This window comes from Hemicordylus capensis, chromosome 1, assembly GCF_027244095.1.
Source record: "Hemicordylus capensis ecotype Gifberg chromosome 1, rHemCap1.1.pri, whole genome shotgun sequence".
NCBI lineage: Eukaryota > Metazoa > Chordata > Lepidosauria > Squamata > Cordylidae > Hemicordylus > Hemicordylus capensis.
The window spans coordinates 198,937,383-198,954,234 of NC_069657.1; the positions used below are offsets into that span (position 1 = coordinate 198,937,383).

At 46.5% G+C, this 16,852-nt stretch overlaps 1 protein-coding gene and 1 long non-coding RNA gene across 3 annotated transcripts in view; both read left to right on the top strand.

Annotated features, from left to right (window-relative positions):
- SP9 (Sp9 transcription factor) overlaps nucleotides 1-7,266 on the top strand; it is a 56,162-nt gene extending 48,896 nt beyond the window's left edge. The window contains exons 1-2 of one of the 2 annotated variants that reach the window (XM_053267050.1): nucleotides 3,807-3,980; nucleotides 4,922-7,266. In XM_053267050.1, coding sequence (XP_053123025.1) covers nucleotides 3,960-3,980; nucleotides 4,922-6,271 — 1,371 coding nt within the window. In that variant the 5' untranslated portion in view covers nucleotides 3,807-3,959 and the 3' untranslated portion in view covers nucleotides 6,272-7,266. Of the gene's footprint in view, nucleotides 1-3,806; nucleotides 3,981-4,921 lie in introns of those variants that run through there. The other variant, XM_053267060.1, reaches the window with a different exon arrangement.
- Nucleotides 2,578-16,852, top strand: part of LOC128332609 (uncharacterized) — a 28,092-nt gene continuing 13,817 nt past the window's right edge. The window contains exon 1 of the long non-coding RNA XR_008310698.1: nucleotides 2,578-2,746. This is a non-coding gene — a long non-coding RNA (uncharacterized LOC128332609). The remainder of the gene's footprint in view (nucleotides 2,747-16,852) is intronic.

Consider the following 16,852-nt stretch of genomic DNA (forward strand, 5'->3'; position numbering starts at 1 on the left):
CCCCCCCTTTATCTAGTGCTGCGAGCCTGCGAGAGAAGAGAAGGGGGAGCCTTTTCTTAAGTAAAGTTCTACATTTGTCCCCCCTCTGCGCTTCCCCAGTAAATCAGTGGCGGGTTCTGTATCATGTAAATGAAAAACATAATTGAGACAGAGAGAGAGAGAGAGAGAGAGAGAGAGAGAGAGAGAGAGAGAGAGAGAGAGAGAGATTCAGAGAGGGGAAGCCTTGTTGCTTATGGGGCGGGGGAAAATAGAATGCAATTATTTGTACAAATGATTGGGGGCGGAATGTGAGTATCCCCCTCCCCCATATTAGCAGAGCTTGTGTTTGCCCCTTCTGGAAAGGGTTTCTCCACACACGTCAACTGCGTGTCTCTCATCCTCGGATTCCCGGGGTATGTTAACAGCAATTGCTCTTCAATCGATTGGTTTGGAATAGCTAAAACCCCGTTTGTGCGAAAGCACCATTTCATCTGAAGCTCTTGAATATGAACCCTCAAGCCCCCCAATCATCTCTAATGAACCAATTGTTTCGCAGTTCTACCGCCTGAAGATTGCAACTTTAGGAGTTGTTATAGATCAAAAGACCCATGGAAAGGGGGATCTGGGAAACAAAATTCTCTGAAAGGAAGGAGGACTGTTGCCTTTAATTAGACCATTCTTCTTTATTAGTATTCATATTGAGATTTACGGGAAGGAGGGGGGAGGGAGTGGAGGAGGGGGAGGGGGAGGGAGGAAGGGAGGGAGGGAGAAAAAAAAGGAGAGATGCATGTTGATTTAGCCACCGTGTATTTACCATGTAAATATATTCCGAGACAAAAACGTCACGGATCAATTGTAAAGGACCCGGATACATAATTTTAAAAAATCAGTTTCAGTTTATATGAGGTTCTCACCCCACTTTCGCTTCTTAGTCAGATTTGTTTATGCAGAATCGACATTTAATAGTGCTAATTGCACTCCAGTTAAATTGCCCTGATTGCAGAAAGGGAAGCAATTTTCGTGCTCTCTGTCTGGGTTTGGAAGAAATTGTTTTATATTCACCTCTTTATAAAGAAGTAGAGATAAGGCACCGAGCCTTTGCACAAATTGCACTTATGGGCTGACTGGCAGCATTCAGGCGCTATAATAGAGCATTATTTGGCCGTTTTGAATAATGTAAAGCGGTTGCTGAAAGCCATTCTCCTGAAAATTGCTTTAACTTTTAAAAGGGTGATGATTCACTCCAAACCAGGGCCTTTGTTACATTGTCATTATCCCCCCCAAATGTTTTAGCAGTCAGCTCAACACTTCAGCATAACACGCTGATCTTTGTTTAAAAACTAGATTTTTGGAGTATGAAGAAATCTGACAGAAAATGCTTGACCCCCCTTAAATATTTGGGACTAGAGATTTTCCCTTTTCCACCAGGATTGGATGCCTTCCCTCCCTTTCAGACGTAACACCCTGTTCCAGTCAATTTCACTTACTTTTATTTACTAGAAATAACTGTTGGATTAATACGTGTAATGCACGCCATCCTGTGTGTCTAAAAACAAGGCGGAAAAAATGTAATTAGGTTTGGGGAAACAGCGTGTGTTTGGGTGTGGAGGGAGAAATGTGAGCAGCGGATTGGGTGGGTAAAGCTGTTGTTGTGGGTGCCCTCAGACGTCGGTTGAAGATGAGTGATTAAAACAAAACAAAGCAACAATCCCCCACTGCCAATTGGTATAGGGGGATTATTTTATTTATCACTTTGTCAGCCTTCCTTAAAGAGAGGGTGGGAGAAGAATCTCCGTTTCTCCTCCCCGAGCTGCCCCCTGGTTGGCCAGAAACGCCTCAATGCCACTTAGCAATCACCTCGATTAGTAAATGCAACGGCGGGTTTTCTATAAATAAAGAGGAGCGCACATCTCCTTCCCTCCCTGCAAAGAGGGCTGGAGGAGACTGTCACCTGTTGGGAGAAGGTTTCTGGCAGGATGTGGGACTCCCTCGGGCTGCTGGATCCCCTCCACAATCGCTTTTCAATAGCTTTGGCCAAATTGGCCACACACACACACACACACACACACACACACACACACACACCCCTGGGATAGACTCGCCGCTCCTAAGGTCTCGGATGAGCTCAGGACACATCCTTTGCTAGTCGAGTTCTCAGCCCTCCCTTTCCCTCGTCACAAACCCCATCCCACATTAAGTTGTCCTGGAAATATATGGGGCATGGGGGGGGGGGAATAACACGGATTTACTCCTACTACCACAAATCTAGAATGTGTTCCATCCCAAACGAAACGCTTGACAAGCTAAAGCGCTGCAAGAAAGAATCGTGGAGCTACATCGCAGCCCTTGTTGGCGGGCATCGCTTAGCAAGTGAATCTTGCGTATAGGACATTTAGGCCACAAAATGCTGTTCTTATTTTAATGTGTGTGCGTGTGTGTGCGTGTGCGCGCTTCTTAATGATGACATAAGGAAAGCGGGCGGCGGTGGGGTGGGGGGGGGGAGAAATCGTGATTCCTCCTCCTTGGCTTTGAACCACGTGTATTTTGCATCCTCGAACTGGGGAGGTTCGGGTGTAGCAGATGCGGCAGAAAGGAAGATTTAGCAGGAAGACTGAGTTTTCCTCCCTACGTTCCCATCCCCATTTCTCATAACCGCAGGGAGACAAACATACATGTGGGAATAACCTCAGCATTGCAGATAACAGCTCAAGGTTTTGTTGTTGTTGTTGTTGTTAAAAAGTTGATCTTTCGCCCGGCCTCGGAACGGGTGAGTTTGAAGTAATTTCTTCCAGGAATATGGCACTTGGCATAAGGTCAAATCAAAAGAGCTGCGGTGCTATGGGTGGTGAAGCTGACAGGATTTGACCTAGGCAGGGAGCAGATGAAGTAATATCATATAACTTCTTGTGCGTTTGGGGTGTGCGAAAGTGCGTGTATGTTTGGTGTACAGGAGAGGAAGATAAGCCCCAGGGTATTTTCCCCTACGAGATCCCTGGGGATTAGAAAAATGCTCCGAGCAGACTGCAGACTTGGCGTTAGTTTAGACTTTTCGCCAGGTATATTAGCATATACCGGCTATTTGCAGGTAGAGGAGAAATATCACAAAATGACCCTTAGTATGCGTGTGTGTGTGTGTATTCTCCTTGAAACAAACAGATGTATAGTGCATGGAAAATTTAAACCACTGATAAAAACTTAAGGAAAATCTGAATAAGTTCTTCGCTTGTGGCTTTCCAAACGCTTGTCTTGAAATGTGTATGATGCTGTACATTATGGTGTCCCACAAAAACTAAGATGACTGAAGGCCTGTGGAGTAAATTCATTTCCGTGTGTGTGTTGCGCGGGGGGGGGGGGACACACTGCATTTTTAATGAAACACTTAAGATAAAGCAATGGGGTAATTAATGGACTGCGTAATGTTCGGAGTTCAAAGGCAAAAATCGAATGAAAGAGAAAATAAATCTGAATTACAAAAAAATCAGGTTGCATTCTACCATTCTCCCCTGCCCTTTGTACCGCCACCCCGAAATGGGTAGTGAAAGCGAAAGTGTCATCTCTATATATCTCCTGTCACAACCTGAACAATATTTAAACCTAGGTTTTAATTTTTTAATTAAATTTTTTTAATTGCAATATAATGCTTTTAAAAGACCAAAGCACACTGCTGAGATCCCCCCCCCTTATGCCTTTGACTGGCACGCGCCCAGAGCCCTGGTTCTTGCACCTCCAAGTTTCTGATTGGCTGCGGGGCAACTCCTGCTTGTTCTTTCTCCACCCTCATTGGGCGAGAGTCCCAGCCAGCGGTACTTCAAAGCAGGCGCTCCCCACACTTAGGCTGAGTTTAGCCGTCCAGAGCCAGGAGTGTACTTAGTGGAAGTGGAGTACAGCGGGGAGCTGGGAGGACGTCGCGCAAACTCGCCAGTCTGCGCGCAAAGCAGAGCCCCGCTTGCGAGCCCGTCACCCAGCCGAGCGACTTGGCTATGGCTACGTCTATACTTGGGGTAAGTCGGGAGAAGCTTCTCTGCCCACGGAACACAGGTTTCCTTGTAGAGTTCTTTCCCCCGGGCATAGCTCTCCGAATGGACGGCTCATATTTTTATTACAGCGGCAGCAAGCGGTTTGTGGTGGTGCTTTGCGGGGCGAAAGGATGCAATCGGAAGGGGAAAACTAAAGCTGGTCTTATGGAGGCGGCTCTTCAAATCCCATTGCTGTCGACGATTCTTTTTGCTCGCGTCTTTGACTTGTCCTGGTACAATTGCCCCTCCCCCCTTTCTGAAATTTGCTACGTTGCAATGGCTTCCTCCGCAATCTCAGATTTACCGGCATCGTTCGCCGTGTTTACGTTGTCTGCAGCTTCGCTTTGCAAGACACCTTGCTCTTAATTTGGCTTTAGAGAGCGCATAGTTTTGCTTTCCTTCCCTCCTTTGGCGTCTTCGTGTGCTTTAACCGCTAACACTACAAAAAGAGGGGGAAGGGGTCAGGGCGACAATCTCTGTTCTCCCTTGACAGTCATTAAGAAAAAGCAGGTGTGTGTGTCTGTGTGTGTGTCTGTGTGCGTTTTAAATCGTGTGCTTTCGTTGCTGCTTGCGTTGTGACTGCTACAGGGTGTTGTGGATTCTCGGCATTTAATTTCGGTTTACAGCGTTCTCTTAAGCGTAGTAAACTCCCTGAAAAGTGGCAGGGAGGAAGTCATAAATTTGGATTGAAGCAGGGACAGGATGGAATGGAACGGGAGTTTTTTTTTCTTTTGTTAAAAAACGAAACGAAACGAAACCCCAAACCCCGAATACACTGCGCGCAACTTTTGGCGAGGACAGTTTTGTGTTGGCCGCTTTTGTGGCCTCCTCTGCGGATGAAGGAAGCTGGGTCGTGACTGTTGTGTCTGCCTGGTGAGGAGCTTGGGGCGAGGTAGTGACAGGCTCGTTTTGTGTCTCTCCCACAGGAAGAGCCACGATTTGGAACCACACCCTTGGCCATGCTGGCCGCCACCTGCAATAAGATCGGCAACACCAGCCCGCTGACCACCTTGCCGGAGTCGAGCGCCTTCGCCAAGGGGAGCTTCCACCCCTGGAAACGCTCCACATCGAGCTGCAACCTGGGCTCCAGCCTGTCCGGCTTCACGGTGGCCTCCAGCCGCGGCTCCAGCGGCCTGGCCAGTGGCAGTGGCACGGCCAACAGCGCCTTCTGCCTGGCTTCCACCTCGCCCACGTCGTCGGCCTTCAGCAGCGATTACAGCGGCCTCTTTTCCAACTCGGCGGCGGCGGCGGCTGCTGCAGGAGTGTCCCCTCAGGAGCCCGGCGGGCAGTCGGCCTTCATCTCCAAAGTGCACAGCTCGGCGGCGGAGAGCCTGTACCCGCGGGTGGGCATGGCGCACCCTTACGAGTCGTGGTACAAGTCCGGCTTCCACTCCACGCTGGCGGCGGGCGAGGTGGCCAACGGGGCAGCTTCGTCGTGGTGGGACGTGCACACTAACCCCGGCTCGTGGCTCGAGGTGCAGAACCCTGCCGGGGGCTTGCAAAGCTCGCTGCACTCGGGCGCCCCCCAGGCCTCCCTGCATTCTCAGCTGGGCACCTACAACCCGGCCGACTTCAGCTCCCTCACGCACTCGGCATTCAGCTCCACCGGCCTGGGCTCCACTGCTGCCTCGCACCTGCTCTCCACCAGTCAGCACCTGCTTACTCAGGAGGGCTTCAAGCCCGTCCTGCCCTCCTACACGGACTCCAGCGCCGCTGTGGCGGCCGCCAGCGCCATGATCTCCGGGGCCGCGGCTGCTGCGGCCGCTGGGGGAGGCTCGGCGCGCTCCGCCCGGCGCTACTCTGGGAGGGCCACTTGTGACTGCCCGAACTGCCAGGAAGCCGAGCGGTTAGGGCCGGCGGGTGCGAGCCTGAGGCGCAAAGGGCTGCACAGTTGCCACATCCCCGGCTGCGGCAAGGTGTACGGCAAGACGTCGCACCTCAAGGCGCACCTGCGCTGGCACACGGGCGAGCGGCCCTTCGTCTGCAACTGGCTCTTCTGCGGCAAGCGCTTCACGCGCTCCGACGAGCTCCAGCGGCACCTGCGGACTCACACCGGCGAGAAGCGCTTTGCCTGCCCGGTCTGCAACAAGCGCTTCATGCGCAGCGACCACCTGAGCAAACACATTAAAACGCACAACGGGGGAGGCGGGGGCAAAAAGGGAAGCGACAGCGACACGGACGCCAGCAACTTGGAGACGCCCAGGTCCGAGTCCCCAGACCTCATCTTGCACGAGGCGCGAGGCAAGGACTCCACAGCAGGGCCGAACGACTCCTAGGGAGAGGGGGTGGCGGCGGCGGGAGAAGTTTTGGCGGGACAGGGGCGCGCCAAAAAGAGAAGGGGGGGAGCGCAAAAGGAGAGAGCGGGAGAAAGAATGCGTGCGCGGAGAGGTGGGAGCAAAAGTCATCCCCAGTACCGCCACTCTTTGCTCTTCTTTACCTGGGAAAGGGGTGGGAGTGGGAGGAAAAAGTGATGTGTCATTCAAAAGGGCGCGCTTTTAGACTGTTGGAGAGACAGTGAGACTTGAACCCAGCTCTGAGGGCAGAGACGCAGACAAAACAACCACCCACCCACAACAATAAAACACGACCTTACCTTCCAGACGGAGAGCAATAGAAGCGGCTGGAGATTACACACGCCCCTCTCTGAAAAGCAGACTAAACAGAGAGAAAAACAAAACAACCACCCTTCCCCCTCAGCAGCACGACGCAGCCCTTTGGAGTGGATTATTATAATATAGCTACACGTATAAACCTACTGCAGACTAAAGCGAGTCGTATTTGACGAAATCTTCAACGACGCTTTTATATTTAATATTGGAAAAGGAGAAATCGTCCTTTGCGCACGCACGCACGCACACACACACAAACACACACACACACACAAAGGCTCAAGGTGAGAAATTAAACTGGAAAACGTCTGAGACAGTTTCTCTGTAATTCATAAAGCATATGTATAAATAGGGTTCCAAAAATACACATACACGTGTTCTCTTTTTTTCCCTTGTAAATGTCCATTCTGAATTCTTTTTTGGGGTGAATTCTTGAAAATCAGGGGAGTTTTTTAAATTATTATTATTATTATTATTATTTCTGATGCACTTTGTGGAGGTCAGTATATATGTAAAAGATATTTAAAATGTTGAGTTAACATTTCACTCACACCAGTAAGTTAAGGTTGTTTAAAGAAATTAAATGCGTTATCTGTATTGGAAAAAACATTCTTGACATAATATTTTCATTTTGGTATTATTAAAGGACTCTGAACAACGCATTCTAGGTTTTTGTTTTTTCCCCAGTCCCACAAATCAATTGTCTTTCATTTATTATATTATTATTAGTAGTAGTAGTAGTATTGCAATCCGCCTGCCTCTTAGACCTTTCATCTTGATATATATATAGAATCGGATTCAAATGTTAAATATATTTAATTAGAATTACAATATTTAACACCATTAATGCTAAGGATCTACCATCAGGTAGAACCCCGACATCTAAATGAGTCAAACCTTTTTAAGAATATGATTTTAGTATTGCAGTCCAAATTCGATGGAAGTCAGGGACAAATTCCCATTGATTGAAATGGATTGTGCCCTTGGAAGATCTGATACTACCTTACGGAAATCTAACTTGCTGAAGCGACTGGTCTCTTGTTAAAAGACTGAAAACGCCTCCCTTGACAGAGAAAATAATCTTGGAATATGATTTGATTTTATTAATATTATTTTATTTATCAAAATCTTGTTCGGACTCCCGAACAAGATTTTCATAAATTGCCTTTAAGGGGGCTTATGATAAACCTGGGCCAAGCAAATATTTATTAAAAATTGAGTCTGTTAAGTCGCGAACAAGGTTGCCCAGGTTAGAGGAAGGCAATCTCGGGGGAATAAATCGCTAGAGTCAATACTCCGGAAAAGACATTTCATGCCTAAATGAAAATCTTGTTAAATGTTATTAATTTTGACTTGGAGCACAGAGCAGCCCCCCTGTGCCTTGTATTCCCTTATTAGAGATTCATGTCTTATCAAATATCTAATTAATCTCCTAGACATCATTTGTTCTGGCCAACTTTATCTCAGCTGGTCCACGGGGAAAACCCTCAGAATATTCTCGGTGACAAAGCTTCCCTTGAAGATCCTTTTAATTGTCTAAATTAACTGCACCAAATTTGCATGTCAAACGGTAAAGGGCAACCTGAGATAAAATGTAAACGTTTTAAAAGCCTCCCAAACTAAGCACTTGATTTGATAACTGAGCTTTTTAATGTTATGGAAGACAACTGCTCCTTTCCTTTTCAAAAGACAGTTGATCTATGCAAATAGTGAATTGGAAATGCTTATGTCCCCCATGCAGTCAAATGGTCCTTGCATGTTATTTGAATATCAGTGGCTCTGCTATTGAAAAGGTTCAAGGATGCTCTCTGACTTCTTTGTGATTACTCAGTGCAGCGTCTTATTCTGAAGGAAAAAAAAAACCTCAGGAATAATTAAAGGCTGGGATAAGGCCTGGGAACACATTTGGGACAGGAATCTCATTTAGACTGGTTCTTTCAAAATAAGGCACAGTTAAATTGACCAGAAGGCAATTATTGAAATGAAAATTATTTTCACTCCCTTTGTCTTCTGACCACCAACTTAACAGTCACAGTATATCTTTTAAAAGGGAAAATCGTTCCAATGAGATAATTGCGCTACTTTAAGAGGAAAAGAGAGACTAGGGGAGAGGGAGGAGGAAAAAAGTTAATTTAGATTGCACATTGCAGGATGAAAGGCTAAAACATATTTGAAACCTTTACAACGCTGGACATGCAAATTTCTAAAAACATTATCCAGGAAACGGATTTTGCTGGCAGCCGCAATCTAGACTGAAGAAGCCCTGAATAAAAACATCTGTTGTGTCTAGTAGGACTCGTATTTAGCTTTCCCCGGTAATTGTGGTGAAATGCAGTCACAGAAACGGGGACTAGATTGTTTCTCTAATAGGGGCACAAACTGGACACTGAGAGCAGGTTGGGACACAAGGGCTGATAAGGAATGTTGGAAATGCAATTTCAGGCTGGTTTTTGTTTTGTTGGCAATCATTTTGCCTAAATCCTTTAGAGGCGTGGGTCGAGAGCGGTCTCCACTCACTGTCTTCCTCCTCTAGTGTCTCATGCTGATATGTTTTATCCTCTTGTTGTGAGCTTAAGTTTGTGTACGGCGGGAAAAGAAGCATTTAAGTGTATGTACATCCAATCTTCTCCCCCGCCCCCGTCGCGGTCTCCAGAATCCGTGGGCATTTGCTTTGGGGTATGTTCACCGTGGGGCTTCGGAGGAGAGGAAGACAAGGACAGCGGGGAGAGAGGACACGCTCGAACAGGGGCAAAGTAAACAGAAAGCTTTATGAGCTACAGGATGCGGCTTCTCTCCTCCCGCCCCCCGCGGTCAGTGGTGCTGTTGTTGTGGGCTTTCTGAGGAATGTGTTCTCCCTGGGTGTTGGGCAGAAGTCAGCTTTGTTTCCAATCTGTAATAAAACAGATCAAAGGCTCTCATCTCGGTCCAGTTTCTGCCAGGCCAGGGTTCTAATTCTCAGCTCAATGATCAAGGACCTCTTTGCATTGCCTTTTGCCCCTTCAGGTCAGAAAACGTCCATCACTGACAGACTCCCCAGAAATGAAGAGAGGAAACTTTTGAGCGGCAGAGGCGGGCGGTTTAACTTGAGGAAACCAGGAAGGGGGTTTACTTTTCTTTCTTTCTTTCTTTCTTTCTTTCTTTCTTTCTTTCTTTCTTTCTTTCTTTCTTTCTCGTTTTTTGGGTGGGGGGAGGGTTAAGAGACACACACTCTTTTTTTTTGGCGATAATTGTACGATCTCCGTGTTACAGACCTTTGATGCCTATGAAGCACTACAAGGGAAGCACTACAAGGAAAGAGGACAGGACAGAGCATTGGTTTGTGTGTTTTTAACCTTACTTGCTGAAAGACACGCCATTGCTTTAGCGGGAGGCTGGAAATCTGAAAGCCTCAGGAGGACCATACCGGAAAGAGGAAAGGGGCTGTTTCCACGGTATAAATGTTTTAGGAAAGAGGAACGTTTTAGAATTATTTCTCTCCTCCTCCCCCCTCGGCAAATTAAGACGAGGGAGGGGTGGGATTGCCAACTCCCCAGGACTGGCCTGGAGTCTCCCGGAATCGGCACCAGTATCCAGGGGATTGGGTTGAAAGCAGTCCTAGAGGGTTTAAATGGCTTGATATTGTGAACACGATTGGAAAACACTTCTCGACTGAAGTGGATCGCTTCAGTCTGAGTAGACAACCCGAGGAAGGGGGTCCAAGCGGCGATGTGCACTTTTCGTATATTCGGTGTGGTTACTTCCGGTGGGTACCAGGGGGGCATCCTCCAGAGTGGAGGATAAGGGGCATACTCAATAAGGGGCATTTGATGCCTGTCTGATTCTGCAGGGAATCTGTCCTCCCCCGTGCTAGTTACTAGAAGTTTTATATTAAGTAAGTATAGCTATATAATTTGTTGGTTTTCTCTGTAAAGTTTTTACGGTGTTCGTCCTGGTATAACGAGACAGCTGATGATTTTCGTTGTGTTTTTTTAATCCGCACATGGCAAGTTTATTTAATCTCTAATTTATTTGCAGCCGTTATCTGTATTCACTCAGGATTCTTTTCCACATTCCAAAAATGCAGATGAAGAAAATTTTACAGAAAATCCGGCCTATTTGGATAATTGGTATACTAAGTGTTTATTTTAAGTGAGAATAATTTAGCTACAAATTTTCTTAAGGAATAACATTCTTAACATATTAAAAAAACTGAAAACTCTGATTTGCTTTTATGTTTGACAGTCACTTTTGAGTCCTTTGAGAAGAGGAGAGGAGGAAAAAAGGGGGGTTGCCTTATAATTTTTGACTATTTGGCGCCATCTAGAGGCTGTAGGTCTAGAAGGACCTTTGATTCATTCCGGAAGCAGTTTTACCCGCTATTGCAGCCACGCTCTGTATTATTCTCAATAAGCATTAAGATTAAAGCCCTCTTCAGGCAAGTACAATTCAGCACCTCGAAATCTACCATGCAACAGAGAGGACTGAATTTTTGATGGGTGCGCATTGTGTGTATTTGTTTGCGAAATTCGTTCATTTCTGATAACATAATTCGCGGTTGAACCTATTGTACCGTTTACTTCCATCCTTCTATTCGTGTGTGTCAGCTCATCTTTAGAGCTCTTTCAGATTTCTTCAGACGCGTTGGTAATCCCTGTCTTAAGGACATTTGCAAGCAAGACCAGGGTAAAAAGGCTCATGTCAGCTTCTTTGCATACGCGCCACTTGTTAACTTTGTTATTAAATGTGATGTCTTTCTCCCAGAGTTGGGGGTCGCGTTTCGGATAGATTTACGCCGATCTGAGCCTCGCGAGTCAAAACGCCCCAAGAATTCGGGGGAAATGGCCTAATATGTGATAATTCCTTCTCCCCAACCCTACCAGTTCGAGGGTTCTAGCTAGGAAATGTGACTCCGGCTCCCTTAGACGGGTGGTGCTCATTAACAGTCCTCAGCTTGGTGTAGGCGCTTAGGTCGTTTCATTCGCTTCGGCTTTCACTGAAACAGAGAGTGTTAATTCCTCTAGAGTAAGACATCTGAACGCTGCCGTCACGGCGTTTTCGGAGAATGAGTGGCGCGGGGTGGGGGGGCGAAAGGGCGGCTACGGCGGGGTAGATAATCGGCCAAAAACTTGGCTTGAGATCAAACCTTCAGTACAAAGACCGCGGCGTCTGCTTCTACTAAAAATACTGAGAACGGATTCCTTCCGACCCAGTTTTCCTGCCCTGTTTCAAGCGCTCAGAATCCCATGTTGGTGGTGGAGATGAAACCGAATGCCTGCCTGGTCCCCGTTTGATTGAGAGGCAACCCCCACCCACTCGTGTGAAGACTCACTCTTCCTTGCACAGTCGCACTGTAAATATAAGTCACGGAAGGCGAGTGGCTCGGAAAGATCACAGCAGCCTTGTACCCCCGCCCACTCCAGAAAGCCAAGAGGATTTAACCGCAGCTCAGCCCTTTGATTCCCACCAAGCCAAGAGGGGAGGCCAGCGGGAGCCCTGAGCGATTTGGTGCGGTCATCTATGTAAACATGCCCGATCGGTTACCCAGCAGGCTCCGCCTCTCCGCCGCCAGCAGCTCTCCTGGCGCAGCCGAATGAGCTTTGGGCTTTTGCCTCGCTGCTGGTTGAATATCCATCTCCCAGCGCTGCCTGTTTCCAAGATGTGCTAATTACTACTTGGATAGCAGGGCGCAAAGTCCTTGTCCATTCCCTACTACAAAGTAGGGTTTTGCTAGGGGAGGGGGGCGAAATTTTATTTTATTTTTTTTAAATTGCCTTTCAGCCTAAAGCTGCCTTACCTGAATGTCATAATTACAGTAATTATGTACATCCAAATTACATGCTAATTAAATTAGAATCAAATCGTTCTAAATCGAAATCAAATGAGGTAGCGAGAATTAATCAATGACAACATAAATAGAGAGCTTCCTTCGGGGATATTTATTGTAACGATCCAAGAGGGAATCTGAGCTGAAAAGTCACCTGTTTATTTACTTTTCAATTAGTAATAATTTATTCCTCTTCGCCATCTAAAATTTAAAGCTCTCGGCTGATTTTCCCCTCCCTCTTCCCTTAGCAGACTATAAACTAAACGGAGAATTAGAATAGTATATATTCATATCTTCTTCGGAGCACCTCTCTAAGAACTGACAACCTCTCGTCAACAAAAAGAGGCCCTTCCTTCGGGCTACAAAAGCTGGCCCAAGTTCTCCATAGATTATTGGCTAGAGAACGGAAGAAAGGGGAAAGCCGCAGCTCAGCGTCTTCTTCCTCCTCATTTAAATTCGCGTTTCCCAAGTGGCAGGCAGCAGTCGAATTCAACTGTTTCTCTGTCCTTTCGCAAGAGCGGAGGCGCCCAACCTCCCAACTCCATACTGGCCCATCAAAACCAGAGCATTTGGAAGGAAAGGGTAGGCTGTAAAATATTGGCCACACACTTCCTCCAAACGGCCCGGAAATCCTAAATCTCACGCGTAATTCCTCATTAACTGTGCATTGACCCCGTCTGCGATCCACAACCCGTCCAAGCGGCTGACATCTCATGTAGTCAAGTTGGTTTAAACACAAGGTCACAGATGAAGCTATTTGCGGGCTCCACTGCACTGCTAACAATCAATCAAAAGTGTGATTATTTGGTCTACAGACATTTCCAGCTGCTAACATCTTTCATGTCGGATGGGGCTAAAGTTGCTATGGGATAGTTGACCCAGAGAAATCGATCTGTTTCTAATGCTGGTTCGGTACTCCTGTATTCTACCAAAGACAACCACAGAGCCCTGTGGTTGCCAGGAGTCGACACCGACTCGACGGCACACTTTACCTTTTACCCTTCAAGACCCACTGCCAAGTTCCACAAGAAAACTCTTTTTTGTCCCCAACTCCCTTCTTTCAGGCATATTGGACTGCCACTTACTCCAGAGTAACCCTATTAGAACCACTGGTTTTTTTTTTTAAACCCGGCGTTATAGGGCTGCAAACAAAAAACCAAAACAACCTCCGCCCCAAACCCCATAATCTCCCAGTGCCACTTGCAGCCCGATTCTAAACATGCCTTCTCAAAAGTCCAGCACGTTCAACGGGACGACTTGGAAGGTATGCTTAGGAGATCGTGGCCTTCTGTCGGTAAAACCTGTGCGGGTGGGTGGGTGATCGCTTACCTCCTGGACATGTATTGTGTGCATTTCCCATTAACTTACAGGAGAGACTTATGTTTAGGAAGGGGAGGGCGCTAAGGGAGCTAATTAACCAGGCCTTTTCTTTCTTCTCGCTCAAGTGCAGCAAGGTCACCGGCAAGAGGCAACTCTGATTTCTGCTACCGGCGACTTCGCTGCCCAGATGCATTTGACTGCAGCAAATGAAAGGACAGGCGGCTTCCCTCTAGGCTCCGATCTCTCTGTTGCCTTCACTAGCTCCATTCCCCACCAACGCCCCCTTCACCCTCCTCTGAGTATCAGATCCGCCTCCCCACAGAGCAATGGGTAGCCTGGCCCTCCTGGAGCGGAAATGTCAGTTTTAAAAACCTGACTGTCTTATTATTGTTGTTACGGAATATTAAGCAAGGAGGGATGGAAAGAGGCGGCGGCTGACGGTAGTTCTCCCCGGCGGGAAGTGGGCTGGTTGGATTCTAGAGCCGCCCCGTCTACGAAACGTCAGTTCCCGCCAACTTCCTTCGAGGGTGACTGACCGGGCGCTTTCTTTACTCGCGCCAGGATCGTCGCTGACCTGGTGCCCCTCCCTTTTAAAAAAATGAATTAAAACAGACTCTGGCCTACGACAGACTGAAGAGGCAGCAATCTCTATATAGTATGCAATTCTGCCAGCAAGAGAGGAGGCAGATCACCTCCTGATTGTAAACTTAACAAAAGAAAATCTCGTGGGACCCTTAAAAGGCTATTGCATTTGGCATCAGCCTCCTAAGGTAAACACTTAATTCTTCAGATAAGATTAAAGTGGACCGGTTGGGTTTTGCTACCCCTGCTCCTTTGGATGCTTGGCCTAGGAAGAAGATACCCTCCTTCTTGGCATTGGCCAGAGATGTAGTATTGGATCCAAGCAACTATAGGAAATCGTCCCTCATCTTTCTGGATGCCATCTTTTTACCTGAACTCAAAGGCCTCTCCCCTAAATCAACTCACTTGCTTTTCAGGAAGTGCTGTCAGCAGACTCCCAAACATGCAGTAACTTAATAGGTAGTTTTTAGCTGGGGGAGATAAATTTACCAGCAGACCAGCTGTGTGAGCTCAGCACTGCAGTCACAGCCACAATCGGATTTTCATAAATATTAAGAGCAGAAACTTGTGGTCATTTGCAAACCAACAGCACCTCCTACAGGGTCTGTCAAATTAAAGCAAATAGTAGGACTAAAAAACTCCAAACTAAAAACTATGCCAATTCATTCACCTTCAAATCTCTTTCCTCCAAAGATGGGTTTCTGGATGTGTATTCTCCAGGTCTGAATACACTTGCAATTAAGGGTTGTTTCACACATTATACAACAAAACTAGATTTGCTACCACATTTACAGTTTATAGGGAACTATTGGGACTTTTTGGCAAGTACTTACAGAATACATGCTTTTACAGACAGATATGTGGCAATCACTCTTTACATTGTTGAGTGTATACTTAAGACTTCTTTGGTGCATTCCTAAAATTGTATTGGGTGAAGAGGCCAAAAGTCAAGAGAATTTGCCAGAGCTAACAAGCAGAAGGTTGTGGGTTCGAATCTCTGCTGCTACTTTATCGGGCAGCAGCGATATAGGAAGATGCATCATCTAACACTGCGCAGGAGGAGGCAGTGGTAAACCCCTCCGGTATACTACCAAAGAAAATCACAGGGCTCTGTGAGCACCAGGAGTTGAAATCAACTTGACAGCACACTTTAAGGCTTATCTGTTAGGTTGTACAGGCTTGTTTTGAGATGCTGATACCTGTTTGATGCTCAAGGATCTCAAAACAATCAAAATTAGTTAGAGCACCAACTGGCATGATTTCTGTCAGGTACAGAAAGATGATCAGGTACAGAAAGATGATCGAGACAGGTAAATGGCAGAATAGGGCATTTCCCTTTAACCAGAAACACACCAGCAAAACTAGTCACATGCTCATGATATATCTTTATAAGCTGCCCTTTCCAGCAGAAACCAAACCTGGAGCACATAGAAATGCTTGCTAAAAATAGGGGGGCTGAAACATTTTTCGCTCACAGGAGGCTTAAGTATAATAGCAGCAGCTGGGTGGCAAGCTGCCAACATAGGCAGGCATGAACCAACGCCCCTTTTCTATTAACTAAATTTGCCACAGAGATCGGGGGAGAAGAAGAGAGACACTGCTCTTTCTAGAGGGGTGTGTGTGCGCGCTAGATGTCTTGCACTACATATGATTTTCCAAAGGCCTTTTTAAAATGGGTCAAACATTTTACCGGGCAGTTGAAAGATATTCTCAAATGCAGACTTTGCACCAAAACGATGGCCTCCTTTCTGCTGTGTTCTCAAGCAGACTCTGAAAAGGGATGCCTGGTCACTTTCTATCATGTTCTCGCCTCTGTCTGTTAGGAAACAGACAACATCACAATGTTGTTCAAAACAGATATTCAGAAGCAGGAGCATTGCGTCTCTTACATCTCAGACCTTTAAACCATCAGTGGAAGTAAAGATTACCAGCTGAGGACCCAGCACCTAAGAGACTGCCTTTGTCTCTGTGTCTCCCTGAAATAAAATCAGCTGGCAGCACTCTTTTAAAGTTGTCTGTGGGACAAATCCAGACAGGGCATATCGAGAAGCATTACTTGTGGGTAACTTATTGCTGTGGAAAGGCCCCTGGTCGAATCTCACCAAAGGCCAAGACCAAACATTATTCAAGGATACTATGAACTTTTCTGTGTTTGATGGGATTAAAAGTGTGTCTGGAGTAGGGAAAAATAGGAAACTATCTTGCAGATTTTAAATGGATGTATACAATTTTCAACTATCCATTCTCATTTTAAGAGCTGATGCTGACTAAAAATGTACTCACAGTTTTTGAATGATGGAACATTTCTATTCAGAGATTATTTATCCTGCAATCATTGTTCTTGCAGGCCAACCCTGTACATGTTTTATAAGAAGTAAAGACTGAGTAGGCTACTCAGTACACAGTGTTGCAGTCCTGGTGCCATTTATTTCTTTTCACAATTGCTCTAATAAGCTAATGTAGTGTGCTGTCCCATTCATGCTTAGTATGTAATGTTTCCACTATCTATACAATTTCTGATAGTAATACTCAGATGACAGCAT